The following is a 25,338-nucleotide window of genomic DNA, read 5'->3' as shown; positions in this document are numbered from 1 at the left end:
TGAACTCTCTTCAGGTGCTTCCTACATTAAAGATGCTTCCTAAATCCTAGATTGTTGTTGGTAGTATCCCCAAATTAATTTTAATTATAAGTCACAAAATCCTGTTCCAGAAGCTTCTAATAACCTGTCAAGAGGAAAAACAATTCTATAAAATACTTCTGTCATTTTCATCCTAAAGCAATCGATAATATAGAGGATTCTGGTTAATTGGGACACACAGGGACAAATACATTTTGGCCAAACTGAGTGGCTGCCTCAAATCGACTAAGTTTCATGGAAACAATTAAAAAGCTATAAAAAGACAAACAAACACTTAATTGAATAACAAATTATGTATTTATATGAAACACAGAACAAAATAGAACATTATCAATACTACAACAGTACTATAAAACTGTGCATTAGTTCCCAATAGTTACTGATGGAAGAAAGGAGCGTTTCAACCAGTGTATGCTATGATGCTCCTTTGATTGGTTATAAATGAATGAATCAGTGCAGATAACGATGGCATTCTTGCAATGCTTTCAATGATTGCATCTTCCGAATCTGCATTTTCATTGTAACAAATAAGAAGCATTTGAAGGTATCGACAATCCTCTTGGTTCCTAACTTGATGAAGCAGTGAAATTGTTTCATTTTCATTCCCGGCCGTTTCGGGCATCTCTAGGCCTCAATGCCTGAAACCACAGTGAGCAAAACTGTTCTGAATTGTGTCACTGCTTATTTCTCGCCAACTATTAGCAACAGAAATCATTGCTTTTTGAACACAATCTCGGACATCTGGCACAATTTAAAACTGTTCGTTCTGGACATGGTGTAGTGTCTAATAGCTACCCAAGTGTACGTGACTGCTGATAGTTAGAAACTGTTCAGCAACACTCTCCTGTCCCAATTAAGTGGTATGGTGTCCCAAATAAGTACGGGGAATCATGGCTATTTTCTTCACTAGTTTTTGTTCTTTAAGAGTTGTCTCAAGTAAATGGCTTCCCCGATTAACCAGTGGCCAAATTAACTGGAATCACTGTATTATGATTGCACCAACTAACTTAGTAGACTGTTCATATCGTGCAAATGGAGTATTAAAGCATATACTGATCATGATATAAACCAAATCAACATAGTTTTATAATGATCAAGAAATAAAAACTCCCACATTTAAAGAGTCAACTAATAGGATTTATTGTCAAATCTCAATTACTCATTCTTTTACATACACACTTAGAATTATTTTTCCCAAAGAACAGACATGTCAATTCTGTCAGTGCAACAACTAAAGCAATTAGGTAGGATTATCATGCTAACAGATCTAAGTAATCGCACCTGCTGAAGGCATTTAATAATTGAACTAACAGCTACTCTGAAATAAAGCACATGAACTATAGTGTAATTATCAAATTTAACAAACTGTACTTTTAATGGCAATCATGAGTAATACTTTAAAACAATACAACTGTGCAATATGTTAACCCTTTGAGTGCCAACTTACCAATTTAGAAGAAAAACAAAAAAAAGACACAAGCTTGGAAGCAGACAGAAATTTTCTACTGACTATTATGGTCATAGTAATATCCTTTACTGAAATAGAGTGTCAGAAATAAATATTAATGAGCAGGAAATAGTGTAATAACAGGAGTTTATTTAGAAACTGAACTGGTATATATGTCAACAAAATGTACAAATATTATTCTTAACATTATAGTTGATTACTGCACCTCAGTGAACCAGCAATTTCACAGTCTTCTGAAGGACTCAGCGGACCTAACTCTCATTTAAAGGTGCGGGTACGGCACCTTTAAATGGACAAAGGTACATCTCTTTAACTGGGAGGAACGGAGGACTCCAAGCCAGGCTGAAACGCCAAGCAATGGAAGTTCCTCTACCCAGCATCTTGTTAGCAATTACACAGTTACTGGAGAACAAGATTCGAGGACCTAAGGGCAGGATTGCTGCATCAGAGGGAAATAAGGAATTGCTGCATTTTGTGTTTCATGGAGACATGGCTCACTCTGAACATGCCAGATTCAGACATCAGACCCGAGGGCTTCTCGGTACACAGGATGGACTGAACTGCTGATTCAGAAAAGGCAAAAGGTGTGGGTCTCTGTTTCATGACAAACTATTTGTGGTGCTCAGACACAGTGGTTCAAATAGTTCAATGTATTATCAGCATACAGAATACAACCCAGAATTCTTAACTCTTCACTGAAACATCACAAAAACAAGAAATCGCAAAAAATGAACGACAGTAAAATCAGAACCCCAAAGCAACCCCCATGCCCAAACAGCAGCAGAGCATCGATCCTCTCCCCCCCTCCCCCTCCTTGCAGGAGAAGCACCACCACCCCTCAACACCATAGAAGTAACAGCAAATGCCCCAAAGAGACCTTGATCCAGAGTCCATCAAAGGATGCAGTCCATCCAGCACTTCAGTATCCTCGGTCTTGATCTTATTTGCACTTGTTGCCCTGACCTGGAACATCTAACAATTAAGTGCCAATGATTCTACTTATCAAAAGAGATTTACTCCATGATCCTGACTGCAGTACACATACTGCCAAAAGCCGACATTAACCAGGCACATGAGGTATAGAGTGGTGCCATCAAAAAACAAGAAACTGCCCAGCCTAATGTATTTCAAGTCAGGAACTTCAATTGGGCTTGTTTGAAGAAATCTTTACCTAGTTATCATCAGCATATAATCTGCAGCTCTTTGGTCCCAACACACTCAACCACTGCAATACTACAATGAAGAATGCGGACTGTCTGATCACACACAGCTGTCCTCTGCATACAGGCAGAGGCAGAAGAGCAAGGCTCCAGATATAAGGACAACAAAGAGGTGGGTGTGGGTGGCAGAAGAGCGGCTATGGGACTGGTTTGAGTTGGTTGACTGAGCCATGCTCAAGGGCTGAGAAGATCCGAGTGAATACACCGTGGTTATCATGAACATTATTAAGACAGTCATAGATGAGTGTGTCACCACAAAATCATTCAGAGTCTTCCCCAAGCAGAAGCCCTTGGATGATCCATGAGGTTTGCAGTCTGAGTGACAGCCAGATTAGTGGCATTCAGGTGTCACGACCAAGTAAGATACAAAATACTCAGGTACAATCTTCAGAAAGCCATCGCACATGTAGTGAAAAGTCTGGACCAAACTTGAGTCACTGGAGCATACTCAACAGCTGTGACAAGGCTTGAACGCTATTACCTCTTACAAAGTGAAACCAAGCAACATAGATGTTAGCAAAGCTTTGCCCCCAAGTGAGCTCAATGTCTTCTCACTGACCGTCAAAACATGGAAGAACCTTCACAAACTCACATAGCCCCGATGACTCTTTGATATCAGTCTCTGACGCCAATGTGAGAGCATCCTTCAGGAGGGTGAACTTATATTAAAAAAAATCCAGCCCAGATGGAGTACCTTGTTGCCGTTCCCCTCCATATCAGGAGCAACTTTTGCTGTTTTCTAAGTATTTGTCTGTTTTTTTTTACAAAGCTGAGTTGTTAGCTCGATGCTCAACCCAGCACAAATGGAAAGTTGCTGGATTTGAACCTGGGACCACTCGCCTCAAAGTCCAGTGTGGTTGCCACTATACCACCGGCAGGCTGATGGGGTACCTGGCCAAGTACTAAAGGCCTATGCTGATCAACTGGCTGGATATCCTTAACCTCTCCCTTCGGCAGTCTGAGTCACCACCTGCATCAAGCAGGCTTCAATTATATCAGTGCCTGAGAAGAACGTGGTAACTTGCTTTAATGACTATCATCCAGTAGGACTTACATCCACAGTGATGAAGTGCTTTGAGAGGTTGGTGATGAAACATATCAACTCCTGCCTGAGAAATGACTTGAATCAACTCCAATTTGCCTACCAGCACAACAGATCCACAGAAGATGACATTTCATTGGCTCTTCACTCAACCCTGGAACATATGGATGGCAAATATGCATACATCAGCATGCTCTTTATCGACTACAGCTCAGCATTAAACACTATCATCCACTCGACTAATCAATTAGCTTCACGATTTTGGCTTCAATACCTCTTTGTGCAATTTCCTCACTTGCAGACACTGGTTAGTTTGGATTGAAAAAAATCTCCTCTGCAATCTCCAGCAGCATAGGTGACCACAATGCTGTGTGCTTAGTCCCCTGGTCTATTCACTTTATGCTTAACACTGAGACCGTCTCCAACGCCATATTTAAGTTCGCTGACAACACCGAATCAAAGCCTGTAATAATAACAGCAGCTCAATGTCAGCAAGACCAGGGAACTAATTATTCATTTCAGGAGGAGGAACCAGCGGTCCATGAGCCAGTCCTCATCGGAATATCAGAGGTGGACAGAGTCAGCAACTTAAAATTCCTCGGTGTTATCATTTCAGAAAATCTGTCCTGGGTGAGGCATAATTGCAATTATGAAGAAAGCACAACAGCACCTCTAGTTCCTGAGAAATTTGCAAAGAATTGGCATGACATCTAAAAACTATGATAAACTTCTATAAATGTGCGGGGGGAGAGTTTACTGACTGGTTGCATCATGGCCTGGTATGAAAAGACCAATGCCCTTGAATGGAAAATCAAACAAGTAGTAGTGGATACGGCCCAATCCATCGTAGGTAAAGCCCTTCCCACCATTGAGCATATCTATATGGAGGGCAGTCACAGGAATGCAGCATCCATCATCAGGATCCCCACTACTATGCATTTAATATTTCAGTAATATTTGAGAAATATTGTAAGTTCAATTACGTATTATTTGTTTAAATAATTCATTACAGATTATATGTAAAAGTATGTGAATGGCATATGTCATCACACCACGTCATACATGTACGCCTTGCTTAAAGCAAAAAACTAAAGACACGAGTTATTCCTGACTCTCTGTGTTTTCTTTTGATTAATTTTTGGAATTACAAAATGTAACAGTGGTGATGAGTAGGATTTTAAACAAACCCCAGGCGACTAACTTCCTGCTAAAGTGCAACGAGATGTTCAATTTTAAAAGAAAGCACAGTAAAACATACGAGTTTAAAGACAGAATACAGACATGTCTCTTCAGAAGAGGAGAAAGACAGGCTTGTTAAAAGAAAGGCAGAAAACAAACAAAATTCACAGGTTCATAAACGGTGAGTACCAGGTGATAAGAATCAAAAATAAATTTTAAAGAAAGAGCAGAAATGGCTGGCTACATCAGAATGACTGATGCACTCGATTGCACAAGAGATAACTGGCTATTGTATATTGAGCAAATTGAGCTATATTTTAAAGCAAATGAAATAGCCAAAGAAAAGTGAGTGCCAGTTTGCTGAGTATATTGAGTGGAAAAGCATGCAGTTTGTTTAGAGGTCTGACTGTTCCAACCAAACCAGGTAAAATGAGCTTTGCTGATATTATGAAAGTAATGCACAAACATTTAGAACCAAAACCACTGTTGATTACAGAAAGTTTTAGGTTGCATAAGCATAATCTAAACACAAAACTGCCTGGCCGAATAAACTGTGTTACCATCACATACACCAGGCCAATCCAGGTTTAAAGGTGAAAGACGCAGAAAATGCAACTAAGCAGCACACAGACAAAGAGCATGTCAGAATAGAGGATATCTTTGCAAACCTTTCTGGAGGGAACCACTTCAGCAAGGTGGACTTAGCTGAGGCCTACCTACAGATGAAGATGGAAGAAAAGTCCAAAATGTTCCTCAGGATAAACACTCCTGAAGGGTGTTAACACTAAAGTAGTCTTACTTTTGGTGTAGCATCTACACCTGCACTCTGGCAGAAAGCTGTGGACCAGGTGCTGCAAGGCTGCCCAGGCACTAAGTGTTACCTGGAAGCCTGGAAGACATCACTGTTACCAGTGAGGATGAGAAAGAACATCTTCAAAATCTCAAGACAAAGATTAGAAGATTATGGGCTCAGAGCACAATGCAACAACTGTAAATTCTTTAAACCAAACAACACTTACTGCATTCACAACATCGACGTACAAGGATTACACAACTGTGCTGAGAAAATTCAAGCAGTGGCAGATGTGCCCAAGGCCAAAAGACATTTCACAGTTGTGCTCCTTTTAAGAAATTGACAATTACCGTAATATAGCAGGTTCCAGCCAAACCTGCCTACTGTGCTTCACCTCTTGAACTCATTACTACAGATCAAGAAGAAATGACAATGGACAAAGCAGTATGAGGTGGCTTTCCAAAGGGTAAATGATATGGCGATGTAAGATACAGTATGACCCACATGTCCACTGAAGCACTGTTATGGAGGTCAACAAGTCCAGAAGAAAGGCATCCAAAATCAACTGCAGAGCAGTCAGTACCGCTTCCTACAGTCCCAGAATTGACTCCTACACCGATTTTGTGTGTGTGTGTGTGTGTGTGTGTGTGTGTGTGTGTGTGTGTGTGTGTGTGTGTGTGTGTGTGTGTGTGTGTGTGTGTTTGTTTTTTTAAAATTAATTTCTGGAGTTACAAAACATTAACACCCACCACCCAGGTCATGCTCTCTACCTGCTGGAAAGGTCTCAGGATCCACACCATTAGGTTCAGGAACAATTATTACCCCTCAACCATCAGGCTCTTGAACTAAGAGGGGATAACTTCACTCACCCTATCACTGAACTGTTTCCACAACCTATGGACTCACTTTCAAGGGCTTTTCAACTCATGCTCTCAATACTTATTGTTCACTTTTTTCTTTTTCATACTTGTGAAGATTGTTGCCCTTTGCACATTGGTTGTTTGTCCTGTTGGGTGCAGTGTTTCATTGATTCTATTGTGTTTCTGGGACTTACTGGGAACGCCCACAAGAAAACCAATCTCAAGGTTGTATATGGTGATATAAATGTACTTTCGTAATAAATTTACTCTTGAACTTTGATGTTAGAAGTGACTTCCCTTCACATTCATTCAACCCCAAATATGTTCGACTTAGAGACAAGGTTATCTTATTTCCATATAGTATAATCAGTATTTTCTTTAACTGGATTGGTTAACACAACACATGAATAAAAAGAACATCTTAGTTTTAATGCTACTAAAAAAGGCATCACCAACTGCATGCCATTCTGTGCAACACTGACGCATATCTATATCAGAGAAGCTACATGAAAACACAACGCATTTCTCCCTCAGTTTATCACACATCTAAAGGTTCATAATAATGAAAGGTCTTGTTGCTAAAAGGAGAACTTTTGGAAACAATATTGGGAGATTGAATATGCAACTTACATCTATCTGGAAACTGGAGAATGGTAGCTTAAAATTATGATATGCAGGATATTAATATGCTAACTGGATTAAAACAAATGGAATTCTAATTTACTAAATTATACCAAGTTATAAAAAACAGTCCAATTACAAAAATATTTATATTGTAAAAACATTACAATGTTATTTATGCAGCATATCTTACCCAAGATTACAAAATTACGATTTCTGATAGTTGATGCAAAATTTACCCCATTTACAATGCTTACATTTCACTGGGTTAAATATTTTCTTTTAAAAAAATCATTGAATACAACCATTGTTAGTAGAATCTCAGATGGAGATGAGAGGGCATACAGGAGTGAGATATACCAACTGGTGGAGTGGTGTCGCAGCAACAATCTTGCACTCAATGTCAGTAAGATGAAAGAGCTGATTGTGGGCTTCAGGAAGGGTAAGACGAAGGAACGCATAGCAATCCTCATAGAGGGATCAGAAATGGAGAGAATGAGCAGTTTCAAGTTCCTGGGTGTCAAGATCTCTGAGGATCTAACCTGGTCCCAACATATCTATGTAAATATAAAGAAGGCAAGACAGTGGCTATACTTCATTAGAAGTTTGAAGAGATTTGGCATGTCAACAAGTACACTCAAAAACTTGTATAGATGTACCATGGAGAGCATTATGACAGGCTGCATTACTGTCTGGTATGGAGTGGGGGAGGGGGGGAGATACTGCACAGGACCGAAAGAAGCTGCAGAAGATTGTAAATCTAGTCAGCTCCATCTTGGGCACTAGCCTACAAAGTACCCAGAGCATCTTTAGGAAGCAGTGTCTCAGAAAGGCAGCCAGCACCCAGGGCATGCCCTTTTCTCACTGTTACCATCAGGTAGGAGGTACAGAAACCTGAAGGCACACACTCAGCGATTCAGGAACAGCTTCTTCCCCTCTGCCATCTGATTTGTAAATGGACATTGAATCCTCACTTTTTCAATAAATATTATTTCTGTTTTTGCATGATTTTTAATCTCCAATACATATACTGCAATTGATTTGCTTATTTATTTATACTTCTATATTATGTACTGCATTGAACTGCTGCTCTTCAGTTAACAAATTTCATGACACATGGCAGTGATAATAAACCTGATTTTGAAAGCATGAATTAGTTGCATACAATAGCAGAGAAAAGAAATTGCTTTTTAAAGACACATAAAGATGAAGGTTAGTTTATTTGCCACATATACATTGAAACATACAACAGAGAGTTTTGCGTCAGTTACCAGCACAGTCCAAAGATGGTGCCAGGGACCACGCTTCCAGCACCAAAATAGCTTGCTCACACTAACCTAAATTTGGAATGTGGGAGGAAACTGGAGCACCCGGAGGAAACCCACACAGACACAGGGAAACCATGAAAACTTCTTACAGAGGACAGCGGGAAACAAAGCCCAATTGGTGATCACTGGTGCTGGAAAGTGTCTGCACTAACCTACCGTGTGCACCCCCCCCCCCCCCATGCCGCCAGGATAAAGTTCAATATTTCCATTTTTTTTAGTTACACTCAAGGGGGGAAACCAATAAAGAGATATCCAGGGAGTAGGTCAAACCTGATAACCCACCCATTTTCAGTCAATTCTGGTAACTATACAGCAAGCCAGCGAAGTCCAAATTATTTTCATTTGAAGGCCATTTTTATATTTATTTTCCACAATGAGAGACTTCTACAACTAACTTATAGTGTTAATTAATTCTCTGAAACTAACAGCTTTTCCTTTTCCACAGACAGGGCTAAGGGCAAATCTTCACTGGCACTGTAATAAAGGTGCAAGATAACTTCAAGCATACCAGATCAGATTCGATAATACAACTCTGTGGCACTAAATGACCATCAATGAATGAAAATTACCACACTAATGCCAAAAGCCAGCTGATTTGTAAAAAGTTAATGAGTACTTCTGTGGAAGACAAGGATATGCAGATCATGGTTCCAAGCACAAGAAATCTGCATTCAGCTTACATCCATGCCTCTTACTTTAATGAGGGCAAAACCAAATAAAGGCTGAACTCATCAACCATCCTACAAAATTACAATTATTTAACACTGTAACAGACTTTCTGAACGAAGACGTTCATGCAAATTAATATTTATATGTTGCTCAAACTGTCTTCAATCTGCCACTGCCAATGACGATCATCCACCCAAGCCACTTAAAGGACACTTACATCAGGAAGAATTTTAAGAATGACAAAAGAAAGTTAAATGTGATAGAATTTTTGAGAAACAAATATTATCTAGCCCATTAAGGCTTTTAACATTTCCCGTTAAATCTAAATGCAAATTGCAAAGAAGCCACAACACATGAAACTCCATGGCAGTACAGGCTTTTTGGAAGCAGCACAACTGACTTTCCACATTCTTAGCCAGGATTTGCTAAAGATGCATTGTTGCCACATAGATGACAAATAACATGGTTCTACTTTCTACTGTGTTGCCAAAATAATAATTTCACCATACATTTGGTACAGAACATTCTTCACTGGAATTATTTAAATATAGCAAACCATGTTTCATATTATTAAACAATATGTATTCAAATCATTTAAGATATTGTCCCATTCAAAGACCATAATTCTGAGTGAAGCAGTTGACTTTTAAAATAAAATAGCAATACAAGATTTTAGATTTGTAAGTTTGGGCATTCAGAAGCTATGCTCAAACTGGTTCACTTAAGTGAATTCTAACTACAGAGTAATCCAAAGGCTGGGAATCATTGATGTACAGCTAACTATGATAGGTATTCTGGAAACCACAACCCACTCAAACAGCTTGTCGTTTACAAAATGTTAAGTTGATTTCTTACTGAATGGTTTTGTCTACCTTTGAACACAAATAACCAAACTACTTACAAGTAATTACAGGTTGAGTACCTCTTACCTGAAATGCTTGGAGCTGGAAGTGTTTTGGATTTCTTCGGAGTTTGGAATATATAATGTGATAACTTGGGATCGCCATAACTTCTGACTCTGAATTTATGTGCTGCCGGTAAGCAGTCTTTATCTCACACTTGTGAAAATTACTACATACCATTAATGTAATGAAAATATAATGTGCTCAGGATAACAAAAGAGCACAGCGGCATTGGGAAAATATCTGAATCAGATGTTGAACAATAATGGCGGGCTTTCAGTCTCTATTTACGATGCTGTGTTTCGATTGAAGGGTTACAGTTCACTGTATTTGCATGTTACTTTTCTTTCAGTTTTATGTAAGGTATAAAAACAATCAGCATTGTAGGTTCGTTCTGGTGCTAAATTTTCATGATCAGTAGATGCTTAAAAATTTAATGCAAGACCTTTTCTTAAATTTCTGCAACCAGCATGCTGAATATTCACAATACCGTCAATTTTCAGTTGGTTGTGATGGATCTTTACTTGTTACATGATCAGCATACCATTAAGCGGGACATAGTCACTCCAAAGCTGACAAAAAGTGATCAAGATCTTCATTTTTTGTTTTATGCAGTTTTTTCTATTTTTCATTAACTTCAGTTCATTACAAATGTGACATCACTTCTCAAAACATTCTGTGGTGTGCAGACACCAGCGCATCACCTGGGAACCTTCCCAGCATCTTGTGGAATTTTCTATTTGTGACTTCATGTCAGCGCCCAAAAAAAAAAATTGGATTTCAGAGGTTTTCGGATTTTGGAATTTCGTATAAGGGGAACTCAACCTGTATTGCTACAAAAGAGCCACAAGGCTCAGCAATAATTCCAACCCTGCATCAAAGAGCTGTGGCAAAAAAATAGCAGCAAATAAAATCAGAATGTTCTGTAGCTGATTATAAAATACAGCACATTAGAAAGGGAAAATGTACTGTACATTCCTCTATAGCAGGGGTTTGCAACTTTTTCTCCCCAACCATTAAGCAAGGGGTCCCTGGACCCCAGGATGGAATCCCCTGCTCTATAGTCTCGGCTATCATTTTAATAATACATAAAATCTTGACACCTGAACTCACCAGCAGCATAACCACTGATATTCAGATTTTTACAGTCCAATAGTTTGATTGACAATTACAAGCAAGTCAAACATTCAAGGCACACAAATGACTTTTAAGTACTGAGGAAAATGGAAAACTTATTAACTCAATACATCTGTGTTATCAATATTGGATAACACACGTACCACTCTGCCAAGTTAAATTATATTTGTAAATATTTCATACAAGCCTTTGAATTAAAGTAATTGTGAAACATTATTATCACATTAAATCAATATTTTAACAATGGATGGTGATAAATTTCCAACAATCTTAAATATTGTAAATTCAGATATAATGCAAATTTGGATATAAAAATTAAGAAGCAGAACAGGAGTCTGAACTTCTATAATGATGCTCCTTTTATATTAAAATTAGGTTTATATCTATGTGACCATTTCAAATATTTTTAGTCCCAAGAGACAAGTAATTGGTGAAAACAATAAGGAAATAATCAAACCACAGTTCAATCAAGAGATTCTGCTGACACCACAGACCATGGAATACATTTTATGAATATCAGAAACCCAAACCTAAATTACAGATGCCCGACATTCATTATTGCTTATCATGTGACATAAATAATTTATTTTTTAAGTTGTTTTCATTTTTTCTCCACATTGATGTTGAAACTTTCTCAAATATACAGTATTTACGTAGTTCTAGTGTTTCAGATGCCATTAAAACTTACTGTTGTGTTTCTAAGACACCAAATAACAAATCTTAACCAAAGCAGATACAAAATGGTTTTCTCCATATTACTGTTAATTTTTCAATTTTCTCTATATTTTTCCATACTGTCACTCGATACCATTCAAAGTTCCATCACATAGCACAATAGCAGCTTCAGTCTGCACAGGTCAAAATACAGAGGGTCATAGAATCATTGAGCACCAGGGCGTAGAAATAAGCCCTTTGGGTCATCTAGTCTGTGCCAACTTGTTATTCTGCCTAGTCCCATCAACCTGCACCTGCAGATGCCCTGTTGTACAATATCTTCTATGTTTAACCGTGACCAAGTTCCACAATTCTCAATTTCTCTCAGAAAAGAATCAATGAACTTCTTGAAGTCTATTGATCCTGATGGTTTAGGGGGAAAAAAGTGATACAAAGCACTAATTTTCTGCTTTTAGCAATCTTTGACTAACATTAATGCATTCTGCTTTTAATAGCACACACCAGCTCCTACTCTATTCATCAGCAAGAATAAGTGAAACTTCTAAAATTTCTGCACTATAGTCATCATTATTTTTGCTGGATATTTACAAAACACAGTCATTCTTTCACCGTGAGATCAAACATGAACTTGAATTAATTTAACAAGACAATTTACAAGTAAAGGATGATGCAAAACTCACCGTGACATTTTCTCAGGAACATATCCTTGCAATGGATAGCATTCATTTTTTCCAGCAGCTATGGAGTTCTGTGGCATGACAGGGTGCGATTTCCAAGATCCAAGTACAGCGCACACTGGAGTAATTAAATTTAAAAGCTGAGGTCTCGAATCTCTCACAAAAGGGCAGGGCATGGAAATTGTGCCACTGGCACCAATTCTGTAATGAAATGATTGTCCAGTTGAGTTAACACCTACAATAGTGGATGGCGGTGAACAGGTGGCTTGGCAGTAGCCATCATCGTTTGGCTCCTGTTTGATCACGGTCATAGTGTTTGGTTGTAAAAAGGCATCCTGTCCATAATTAGAACTAGAGGAAGAAGCAGGAGCCCCTAAGTTCCCATAAGGGTCAAACGAATCTCCATAACTTGTCTTGAGATCAATCATCTGACGTGCAGTTTCTGAAAAGGGGTTTTCTGAAACTTGACCAGTACACACTGAATTCAGGCATGCACTTTCATTCATCTCACATTTTAAAGGCATTGAGAATGTTGAATTAGATAGGTCTGAACTACCTCTACTTGGGAAACATGAACCACTAAAATCGCTTTCTGCTTCTGTTTTTATAAACCGAACAGGATTATCATTGTTAACTGAACCAGTCTTTAAACATTCACCTTTTGACTTCTCATCTTTAGATACATTAATTTCCTCATGATTCTTATTTCTTATTGCTGGGTTCTGATGGAGATCGATGATAATTCTTGACCCATCAGCAGGACTGCAGTTGTGAAAGCACAGATTATTTACAGCAGAGCTGGAGACTGAAGAGGTCACACTGCTATTATTAGGGCTGGACAAAACTGTATTACTAGTGGAGACAGAATGAGGAGAAGCTAGATTAGTAGGAATGGAAAGAGGAGAGCTCATGTTATTGGGACTGACATGGTCAGGGCTGGAGATGGAAGAATAAAAGCTGTTCATATTACTAGGACTGGATAGGGCTAGGCTGCCTATCTTAGTAGAACCTGAGATCATGCAATGAACATCAGTTGGACTAGTGACAGAATTACTCAAATTATTCATGTTGTCTGGACTAGAGATGGAAGATCCTAAATTGCTAACAGCATCCGGACTAGATAGAGCTAGGTAATTTAATTTAGCAGGACTAGGAACACAAGAGTTCATATTGTTAGGACTTGATAATGAAGAGCCTAAGTTATAGTTTATAGGACTGGAGATGCATGAACTCTGGCTGTTTTTTCCAGGGCTAGAGGAAGAAGAACATCGTCTCATCCCTTGCTGTGACAAGATAGCATGAGCCTTCTCCTTCTGAAGATCCAGTTCTTGTTCACCATTTTCAGTAATATTGCTGGCCCTCCCCTCCAGTTGTTCGGTTTGCATGCTGTAGTTAAATTCATTCTCCATCTCTTTTACTGAATTCATGTACAAACCCATGGACTCGGCAACAGTTTTTGAGAGTTCTTTAGCAGATCCTAGGTGACACTTCAGATCCGAAGCAAGAAAACCAGGATGTGGATACTGGTGCTGCACTTGGTAAGGTGGCTGATGATGAAGGGCAGGAGAAAGCTCCAGATTTCCTTCTCCATCATCACTCTTTGCAACAGGGGGTACGCAACTAACATCAAGAATAGTCATTGCACTGTTGTCACAGCTACTGATCTCGTTATCCCCAGCACTGGACACAAGTTTATTCAGAGCCCACTGTCTTCCAATATTCATTATTTCAGGGTAGTCAATATATCCTTTGGTTTCCATGGCTGGTTCTTCAGAACACCTATAACAAAATAAAATGTCATTTAAAAATAATCCATTCTATTTTTTTCTGACAAAATACTTCACACATCAGCTGAAGTATAAAAATGATTCAAAGTACTTACAATTTGCATTACCTTGAATAAACTTAATATGCAAAAATATATCAAACTCAGTTCATTGCTACACCCTCTAAAATTTCTGAGGTCAGTGTTTAGGCTTTCTGTTTAAAACAGGTGTTCAAAGGCAAGTTATTACCAAAAGACTTAATATATAAAGACATTTTCTCCAAGTTCTTCTCTAATAGGTAAGCAATTAGTTATGGTTAAGGTAAGCTACTATTTTAATTTTTAAAATGCACACTTATGCACTAACATTAATGCAGGCGATGTTTAAATATGCATGAATTTCCAAACTGATGTGCAGATTATGACTATAAATCAGATCAGATTATTGAAATTAAGATCTTGTTAAGTGTTCTAGAACGTTATATCCCTCGCTGGCTTAAAGTTTATCAATAATTGGACGATACGGTTAATCAGGTGCACGCAGCATAAACATATATGCAGAGGAAACTTATTCTCAGCCATCTGGGAAGTTGCTGGACCCGAAGGAATTCCTCCTACTCTTCCCTGAAAAAGTTCGAATATTGTCCCCCGAGTTCTGATTTACAGGTGACTTGACAATCACACGACTACTCTGATCTGGATCATAGTTTTTGATGAAGTGCCTGGATCAGCTCTTCGCCAGCGAGTTGCTGATTTTGCACCGCCGATTACAGTATTCGCCATCACATTCCAGCATTCCGTTTCGACGCCGCTGGAGTTTCACTATTCTTCATCTCATGCCTTAATATTTACCAGAGAGCACATACAGCTTCAATTACAACTTGAGTCCTCTTGTCAATAATAACGCAAAATATTAATTAAACTGCCCGCGCCGCCTATTTCAGCCCTGGCTTCTGTCACTTACCCGTTCTCTCCGACGACTCGTTTTAACGCTTCTTTAGCTGATGTGTGCAAGGACATTCAGTTCAAACATGAAACATGTACACATTATACAGATCTTTAAAATATAAATATATACGCGGGAGTCTGTTCGAGCGTGTTATGTATTATTTTCCACCAAAGAAGGGGCGGAGAACGGAAAGAATTGGGCGGATCCCTCTATAGAATCTCTTCGCTCATTAGACAGAAAGTGTGCGAGACCCGCCCACCTTCTCCGGCTATTGGCTGGAACCGGTGAGGGCGCGCCGACACCCCGGGACTTTAATAGCTCCAGCCTTCCGATTGGCTGGCGGAGCTGCCACCCAGGCGCGAGCTGCAAAGACATTTCCGAGGCCAAGTTGCGAAGGGAGCGTAGCCGCAGCAAGAAGCAACTTAGCGCAACACCGCCCGGAGATCGCCCCCATCTGCCAAACTGCCCGGCACTTAGCTGCCAGCCCAGACAGGCGAAACCCCGATGGCTTTCAGTCTTATTTTGCTACTGAAAAAATAAAAGGATAAAATGGGTGACGCAATGCAAAAAAAAACGCACGATGATAATCGGTGGGATGCTTAAAGATTCATTTTTTAATGGTTGCCTCAAGTGAAAAATCCCACCATTTTCGTGCAAAGCCTTTAGTTTTCTGCCGACATGAAACCTACAAGAATCTACTGGGGGCGGGGCTGCCCTTTCTGATATTCTCCGGCCCCATACCCTCATTCCCAACAAATAAATACCGAAGAAAAGTTAAACTTTACATCTGGTTATTGCAGCAAAAACGCAGCTGAATGGCTGGGCTTCCAGCAATCTCCTCTTTATCGCACTCTATTTCGGGAGGGAAAGGTCAATCTCCGCAGAGCCTCAGCGACTTTTCAATCGGGGGCGTTTCATATTCGTTGCAGATATATATCCTCTGGACTGTCATTCGCACTCAAGTTAATAAACCGCGAAACCACTGCTGTTCTGGCCTAATGCCGATTGAAAATATAGAGGTTCAGAGGAGAATGAGAAACACTGTACAAACCTTCACATCCAAGTCATTGCGATTTGAGGTCGGCGAACACTACTGCAAGAAAGACTTAACCTTCCAAGATCCTAAACGTGCACTATACTTTTTTTATTTTAATAAAACTGTACAGATTAAATCACTAAGCAATCCAGGCAACTGGCGGCTCGGTTTCCGTATGTTTGGCTTGACTTCCTTGAATTTATTCCAGCGAGGCCGCCAAGTTGACGAAACAAATCAAAACACAAACTGAGCGGTGGAACAGGGGAAACTTTCTGCCCATAACAGTCTGCGCTGCCGCTCGCCTTCGCTCCGTGCTCAGTCTCTGGTGATATTGGCCAACCGCTCAGGTTGTGGCAGCTCCTGCCGCCGCCGCCGCCGCCGCCGTCCTGACGTCAGGTTGTTAGTATTTACAATGACACTGGACGGAGTGGAGTGAGTAACCCACATCGCTCGAAGACAATCAATGGAAAGGCCATCGCACTTCTGGTCATATCTTCCACCTTCAAAGGATTATCTAACGATTTGCGGAATAATACCAAACTGCTGGTGGAGATGTAGGTCAGCAATATGCTCGATCTCCCATGGGGTTGCGCTGACAATACGATTTTTTCCCACCTGACTCGGATATCTCCATACTGCTTTCTCGGCCGTTTCACATCTATTTTTCTTTCGCCTAAACGTTATCTTCTGCCTGTTCCTCTTTATTTATCCTTCCGGATGGGAGGTGGTGGTGAATGGTGTGAATTCGAAAAGGTTTACCAAAAGCCGTGGGTTGTATCTGGCAGGGGAACTGTGAAGGAATAATAGCTCTTTCTCTTTTCTCGTCCTTTCCTTGATTATATTTTCACGAATCCATCCTTTATCCATTGGACGGACTCTCATGACCGTACACCCAGCAAACGCATTAGCCTTCCCTCGTTTTTACTTCACAGTCAACAAGTTACCCTTACCTCTCCAATCTTCACTCTCAGTTGTTTTCAGCACCAAGGCAGGTTGTGAGTGATTAGACATCCCGTCGTACGAATCTATTTCTCCGATTCCTTACTTCTCAATACCCCTACAACTGTTTCGGTCAGAAATAATTTGCGTTCAAGTTTCGGCTTGTTTCTCCCAAATTTAACCGTGGAAAGACGCACCATCTTTTTAGTTCTCTATCTCGGGGATTTAGCAATTAGGATCTCTAGTTCAAAAAATCCCAGGAAATATAAATCACTTATTCTAATTTAAAATAATACAGATGGATAATTAGCTAACTGCAAAGATGTGTGGATTATTTTTGTACCAGCAAAATGAAGACGCGTCCTCAAACGCAGCAGAGCTTCTGAAACAGTACAAAACACAAAGCAACCTGTTTCAGATATAGTATTAAAATGGGGCTTGCCCCCAACACGGTAGCTTTTTTTAAAAAAACCCGTTCTCAATATTTTTTATCTTAATGATGTTTCTGAATATAACGTCGTCCCAAATTTATCAGAAGGAAAGCAAACGGCAGATGGAAGTTCAGGAAAGAATACGCCTTGAGAGCTGGCTGAATAGCGCTGTTGAATCTTGCACATACAACTCCAGAGTCACTGCTCTACGCAAAAATGACATTTTCAAAGCCAGACCCAGAAAGGGTACTAAGATCTCTATGAAAAAATTCAACAAAGTCATAAAAAAGTGACTTTCATTGGTAAATTTAATGTTGCAAGAAAACAAATTCTTTTTAAATGTATTAACCCTTCTGTTAACTTAATCAGACAAAAAATGTTGCAGAATAAAGCAGAATGATTTTATGTGAAGATTGTGCATTCACAGAACTCAGAATATTCCCAATATAAAATATCAATTGTTCTGTCTCATTCTCTGTGACAGGTTTATTTTTCCCCCAAAAAGCCCATGCAGCAGCACCTACAGGAGGAAGATAACCCACAGGTACTTGTCTAAATGGAGCATGTGACTCATTAAAATAACAAATAAACATCAATAAATCTATAAATAATATAACTATGCAGAGGCCTGGTTAATCTTATATTGTTTTAGACTTCTTTGTGGGAAGGAAAACTCAGTATTCCAAAGCAAACAATGGCATCTGACTATTGAGCAGATCTCGCTTTCTGATACAGTGAGACATGTTGCTTTTTTCATCAAAGTATGATATCTTGTTATTGGAGAATGGATAATTTCATAATTGCATAGGTTCCCTCTGTGATGTGTTAAAAATTGTACAGAACTTGTAATGAAACTGCTGCTCAAAACTACTTCAATGCAAGTTCTGATTAGCTATCAAAATGGATTGATGGCACTGCCATCCTTAGCAGGGAGAAGCCTTATTTCAATAGTTGAATCAGGGTTCTAGATCCTGTTCAATTTCAGTGGGCCATCCTTTCTGTCCCTATTATTCTGAAACCTAAATCTTTAAAAGCGCCTCCAGAAATTGGCAAATAGGTTTAAAAATTTGGAGAAACATTTAAAGTCTAAAATTACATGCTAGACATCACTAATCTTTATGTAAAATTCCCAGCAATTTCAACCCCGCCTCCCTGTCACCGGTCCGTATTGACAGACACCATTAAATGGCAGTGTAATTAAAATGTCTGTTACCCCACCAATTACTGCAATAAACCAAAATTCAACCCGGATTTCAGGAATCAAGGGCATTCAGGCAAAAAAAAAACTTTGCGCTCCTTCTGCTTATAGGCAAGCATTTTCTACTGCACTATTCACTATTTTTACATTATCTATCCAATCATTTTTCTTACCAGTAATTTATATGGCAGGTGTTTCTTTATGAACATATACAGACAACCTGCCCAGTATTATTAGATTCATTGTGGCCAGAAGATAAGTACTGTATCTCAGAAACAAAGTAGAACTGCCCTCTTGCTGTTTTTTAAATGCCTTCGTGGTTATCAAGGCATAAAGTATACATTGCCAAAGAATGCAATTATCATGATTATGCAGGCACGAACATTAACATTTAGTTAACAGTCAATTGTGCTGTATCAATGTTCCTCTGATACAACAAACAGTTAACCATACTGCATCTATGTTTCTGAGGTAATGTAACTACTACCAATCTCAGATGCAAATATAATTAAATGCAACACAATGGCAATCAAAATTTCCGCAAAGCTCCCATTTAAAGTGTTTTCCTGTGGAGAGCTTGAAATCTTTCCACATTTTTCCTGTAAACTTGTTGCCATTTCCCTGTATTTTCCATGTTGTGCACATTCAGAAGCTTTAACTTTGTTAAAAAAAAAGTAAGTTGTATTTATATTATCTAATACAGCAAAAGATACTGCATTAAGTCATATTTATGCAAAAAGAGCCTGATGTCTGATTAAAACAGTTCAAACATACTTTTGCATTGTATATGATCAAAACCACCTTTTCGTCAAGAGTTATTATCACTGAATGTATCACATGGTTAGCATTGCAATATTTAACAGCAAAAACAACAAAATAACTGTACAGTCGCGTAGTTTACCATCACAAGATCATTCTAAAAACTTGTAACATTTTTGTTGTTATCATGAGACTTGAATGATTTGGTGATGTCCTTGGAGAGTTTAAAGTTAAACAATTCCTTCAGTGGTGGTGAATGCCTTTTATTTTTACTTTATTCAGTACCTAAAAAGATGTTCCACATCAACAATGTTGCATAGCAAAAATGACAACACTGATTTTCAAAAAATTAGTTTAACTTTAATTTTTGATCCACGAGCAATGAAGAATATTCATTCCATATCCTCATGTTCTAATTACTCCTTGATCCTGTTCAGTGGTCCTACAATGACAAAACTACTTGCAGCCAAGAACAAAGAACGCTAGCTCTAGAACCATAATCCTGCCAAAGTCTCGGCCCGGAGCGTCGACTGTACTTTTTCCATACAGGCTACCTGGCCTGCTGAGTTCCTCCAGCATTTTGTGTGTGTGTGTGTTTGTTGCTTGGATCTCCAGTATCTGCAGATTTTCTCTTGTTCTAGAACTATTCATCTTGTTTTTAGATGTAAGCGGTCTTGTGTGCACTCTGCCAGCAATGATCTTAGAGGATACTGTAGAATTTTCTGGTAAGATGCAACATAAAATCATTTATCACGGATAAAAAAACTGAAAACATTCTGTATCTTAGTTTCCTTCATTTAGTAAGAGTGCATCTTGTATTCTGTTTTTCATAATGTAACAGTGAGTTCTGACATTCATCCTACCTTCAGACCTACAGACAATACTTCTCAAACAAAAATTGAAAATACAGGAAGCACTCAACATTTCAGAAAGAGAAATGAAAGAGGCAGAGAATCTTCATCTGAACTAAAGAGAAAAAACTCAAGTTAATTTAAAATTGCAAAAGGGTTACAGGAGGGTTGGATATGACAATGGGAAATACCTCTGATGTGTTGAGGTCAGGATTGCCAAGTAGATAAATTGTTGATAGAGTGATCTAGATAACATGCTAATTATGGAGAGAGAGAGAGAGAGAGAGAACATGGACAAAGCAATGTATAAGTTGTAAACACAAAATACTCTGCAGATGCTGGGGTCAAAGCAACACGCACAACACACTGGAGGAAATCAGCAGGTCCGGCAGCATCCGTGGAAGCGAACAGTCAAAGTTTCGGGCTGAGACCCTTCGTCAGGACTGAAAAGGGAGGGGGCAGGGGCCCTATAAAGAAGGTGGGGGGAGGGTGGGAAGGAGAAGGCTGGTAGGTGCCAGGTGAAAAACTAGTAAAGGGAAAGATCGAGGGGTGAGGGAGGGGATAGGCAGGAGAGGTGAAGAAGGAATGTAAGGGGAAAGCACTATGGGTAGCAGAAGAAGGTGGAATCATGAGAGAGGTGATAGGCAGCTGGAGGAGGAAGCAGAGTGAAACTGGGATGGGGGAAGGGAGAGGGAGGGAATTACCAGAAGTTGGAGAATTCAATGTTCATACAAAGGGGCTGGAGACTACCCAGATGCCATATGAGGTGTTGCTCCTCCAGCCTGAGTTTGGCCTCATCATGACAGTAGAGGAGGCCATGTATGGACATATCCAAATGGGAATGTGAAGCAGAGTTGAAGTGGGTGGCAACCAGGAGATCCTGTCTGTTGTGGCAGATAGAGCAGAGGTGCTTGACGAAACGGTCCCCCAATCTGCGTCGGGTCTCACCGATGCAGAGGAGGCCGTACTGGGAGCACCAGATGCAATAGATGACCCCAACAGACTCACAAGTGAAGTGTTGCCTCACCTGGAAGGACTGTTTGGGGCCCTGAATTGTGGTAAGAGAGGAGGTGTAGGGACAGGTGTAGCACTTACGCTTGCAGGGATAAGTGCCAGGTGGGAGATCCGTGGGGAGGGACGTGTGAACCAGGGAGTTACGGAGGGAAGTTGTGAAAGTTGTGGTGTGGATAGTTAGAGAGAATATGTACAAAGAAATTTAAGAACTGTGAACTACCAAAGCTGTGGGAAATTACCAGTTGCTATGCTAATGTAAAGGGAAAAACTGAGCCAATAGGATGATCTTTTGAAGAACTGGCCATTAAGTGAGTAACCTGAAGCTGTTAAATTCAATATTAAATCCAAAAGGCCAAGATGAAAGTCAAGATGCTGTTCCTTAAACTTAAATTCTGCAATGTGCAGGAAGTCACAGATTATGGTTCCCAATTGGTTCAGGCAAGATAAACTTGTGCCAAGTTTTTGTATGCAGTGTTAAACATACAAAATGGCAGAGTTCCAACATCAAACAAACAACAAAATAAATTCTAAGGTCAAAATCAGGACATAACTGAGAATTATAAAATTAAGAAAATCCTACAACCTTGGAAAATTTGAATGTTTGTAAATGGTCAGATCTTAACACATCAGTTGATGAAGTGCTGATGCTGGAAATTTGAAATAAACAGTACACGTTGGAATCACACAGCTGGTCAGCAGCATCGATGGAAAGAGAAACAGATTTAACACCGCAGGTCAAAGTGGCATCGGGCATTTGCCCAGAATCTGAAAAGCTGACAGAAACCAAGTTATCTCTCAAAATTATCAGACGTTCATATGATATGCATATGTATCACTTCTAGGTAAAAATGGAAAAGCAATAGTAAAGCTGAACGTACCAAAACACTTTTCATATTTAACCGTCTAGATTCCTGGATAAACAAAGAAAATCTGCAGATGCTGGAAATCCAAACACCGCACACAAAATGCTGGAGGAACTCTGCAGGCCAGGCAGCATCTATGGAAAAAAGTACAGTCAACGTTTTGGGCCGAGACCCCTCGGCAGTGTGTGTTGTTTAGATTCCTACATGTCTGGATGAACCTTTGACTCAGAGCTTGTGCTTGATGAACAACTAGACCATTTTCTTTAGCACCTTCCGCAAAAATCTTAATTTTCATTTGAAAGTTGGAAAACGATCTTTTTACCTAAACAATCAGAATCCAGACAAAATGATTCATAAAATAAAGCATTGTTTTATATTAAAATTAACTTCACGTATTGTGGTGAACTACATATACCTGGCTGGACACGCCCCCCCCCCCCCCCCCCCCGCTGACTGCTCCTGTGGCTCCTCCCACAGACCCCGGTATAAAGGTGATTGAGGCCTGAGCCCGGCCCTCAGTCTCCAGGATGTAGTATGGTGGTCAATTACTGCTTGTTCTTTCTTCCAGTCAATAAAAGCAATATCTCGCCTCATGTCTCGGAGGGTTATTGATGGTGCATCAAGTATATATAAGTATAATATAAGTATATTAAAACATACTTTGAAACAACCAATTCAACCAGAAAATCCAAAACTGTTTAATTCAACTTATGTTTGAAACAATGGCCTGGATCTCAGATCAAGCAGTTTTTTTGTGATTAGTGGGGAAATCCTAGAATATCAATTCCACTTGGCAGAGCAAATCATCACAAAGATTGACGGTTCCAGGTGAATAAACGCAGGACTTAAATGCCTTGCAGGAAGCACACTAATGACTTCTCTAGCAAGGGATGGATACAGCTCTTCCTTTCTCCAGCATTCTGAACACATGCACCAGTCATATCCCACCTGTCGCAACCATGGATTTGGCAGCGCAGCAGATATGACCATTGAGTCTGTGAATATGCATGTGCCAGCTAATTATTATTTCATTATAATAGTATTTAACTCCGTTTATTCCGTCATCGTGTTTGTTGAGACTTGGACACAGCAACGTTTCGCTGCCTGCTTGCATTCTGCCTTGCCTGAGAAATTGGACTGTCGAGTCAACTAAATCTGAAGACTAGCAGTATTCATTTTATTCTTCATTGTTCTCTTCAGCCGCAGTGTGGGCTTTGTTTTCCATTTGAGAGTTTTAGTTAACGGCCCTGTTTGGCTTAGCGTTTATTGTTCTCTTTTCCCTTTAACATTTTTTGCATTAAAGTCTGTGAACTATCGACCTGCTTCAGTGTCCCTCCCTCCACACTTGGGCCATATCCGAAGCTGGTGACAGCATCTCCCTCAGGACCTTCAAAAATTCCACCCTCTACAATAGGTCCTTCAGCAGTCAACACAAGACTCCACTGTGGGACCGCTCACTCTCATTTTAAACACACAGTCCCCAGTTGCTCCCCTCATAGTAATCACTGCTTTGGTTGCACTCACCAGCTTTATCCATTCACCTAATTCTTTCATGGTTCTTTCCTTACTTCATGTTCCACATAACTTTTTATAGTTTACTCCCTTTTCACACTGACTGCCTTGATTCTTCAATCTTTCAGAACCACCCAACAGTGCTTCAATAATGGGAACTTAAATAAATATCACTGGTATAGTGGTGGTCAATTAACCCAGTGTATTTGATGTGGTAGAAGGGACATGAAAACTTTCGGTCATTATCTTGCTGGCGTGATTTCAGATGCCATTTTAAAGTTGGCCCCCACTGATCACAGTCACGGGGGAATGCGCAAACTCCACACTCAGTAGCACTGGAAATCAGGACTGAAGAATGCTTTAGGACTGAAGAACCGTGAGGCAGCAGTTCCACAAGTTGGGCCACTATGCTGCCTTAATCCTCAGAAAGTTTTTATTTTATTTATTTGAAGATACAGCACGGAACAGGACCTTCCAACCCAATGAGCTGCATCTCCCAGCAACCCACCTATTTAACACTAGCCTAATCACAGGTCAATTTACAATGACCAATTAACCTACCAGCCTACCAACCTACCAACCTACGTCTTTGGAACCCGGAGGAAAACCATGCCTCATGGGAGAAACATACAAATGCCTTACTGACAGCATTGTAATTGAACTCTGAACTCTGACGCCCCAGGTGCTAACCACTGTTACCATGGCGCCCACATGATTCATCTTTCCTGTGACTCTTCCTCATCTTCACCAAGATCTTTCCTTCTGCCTAGATACTTATACTTTTTGAAATACAGGGTTAATGGCATGATTCCTAACAGTGTGGAGGATCAGAGGGATCTTGAAGTCCATGTCATAGATCCCTCAAATTTACAGTGCAAGTTTGGTGGTGGCATCCATCGGTCTCGAGAGACCATGGATCTGCGCCTGGAGTTTCCAGGGCGCAGGCCTGGGCAGGGTTGTATGGGAGACCGGCAGTTGTCCAAGCTGCAGGGGAAAAACCTTTCCCTCTCCACACCACTGATGTTGTCCAAGGGAAGGGCACAAGGACCCATGCAGCTTGGCACCGGTGACGTCGCAGAGCAATGTGTTGTTAAGTGCCTTGCTCAAGGACACAAACACAATGTCTCAGCTGAGGCTCGAACCAGTGACCTTCAGGTTACTGGTCTGATGCCTTGCCTACTAGGCCAAGCGCCAACACCAGTGCAAGTTTATGGAGTGGTTAAAGTAATGTATGATGTGTTGGCCTTCATTAATTGGAGGACTGTATTCAATAGCCTTGAGGTAATATTGAGTTCTATTAAACTCTGGTTAGGCCACACTGAGAGCATTGTATCCATCATGGGAAGGATGTGGAAGCTTTAGGGAGGGTAAAAGGGAGATTTACTGGGATGCCACAAAAATGAGGAAATCT

General features: G+C 40.0%; 1 protein-coding gene across 2 annotated transcripts in view; it reads right to left on the bottom strand.

The window, feature by feature from the left end:
- nr3c2 (nuclear receptor subfamily 3, group C, member 2) overlaps window positions 1-16,691 on the bottom strand; it is a 354,577-nt gene extending 337,886 nt beyond the window's left edge. The window contains exons 1-2 of one of the 2 annotated variants that reach the window (XM_073042920.1): window positions 16,376-16,691; window positions 12,614-14,389 (exon numbers count right to left, since the gene is read on the bottom strand). In XM_073042920.1, coding sequence (XP_072899021.1) covers window positions 12,614-14,370 — 1,757 coding nt within the window. In that variant the 5' untranslated portion in view covers window positions 14,371-14,389; window positions 16,376-16,691. Of the gene's footprint in view, window positions 1-12,613; window positions 14,390-15,339; window positions 15,492-16,375 lie in introns of those variants that run through there. The other variant, XM_073042919.1, reaches the window with a different exon arrangement.
- Between the last annotated feature and the right edge of the window lie 8,647 nt (window positions 16,692-25,338).

This window comes from Hemitrygon akajei, chromosome 4 (assembly GCF_048418815.1).
Source record: "Hemitrygon akajei chromosome 4, sHemAka1.3, whole genome shotgun sequence".
NCBI lineage: Eukaryota > Metazoa > Chordata > Chondrichthyes > Myliobatiformes > Dasyatidae > Hemitrygon > Hemitrygon akajei.
This window is presented reverse-complemented; position numbering and strand designations above follow the sequence as displayed.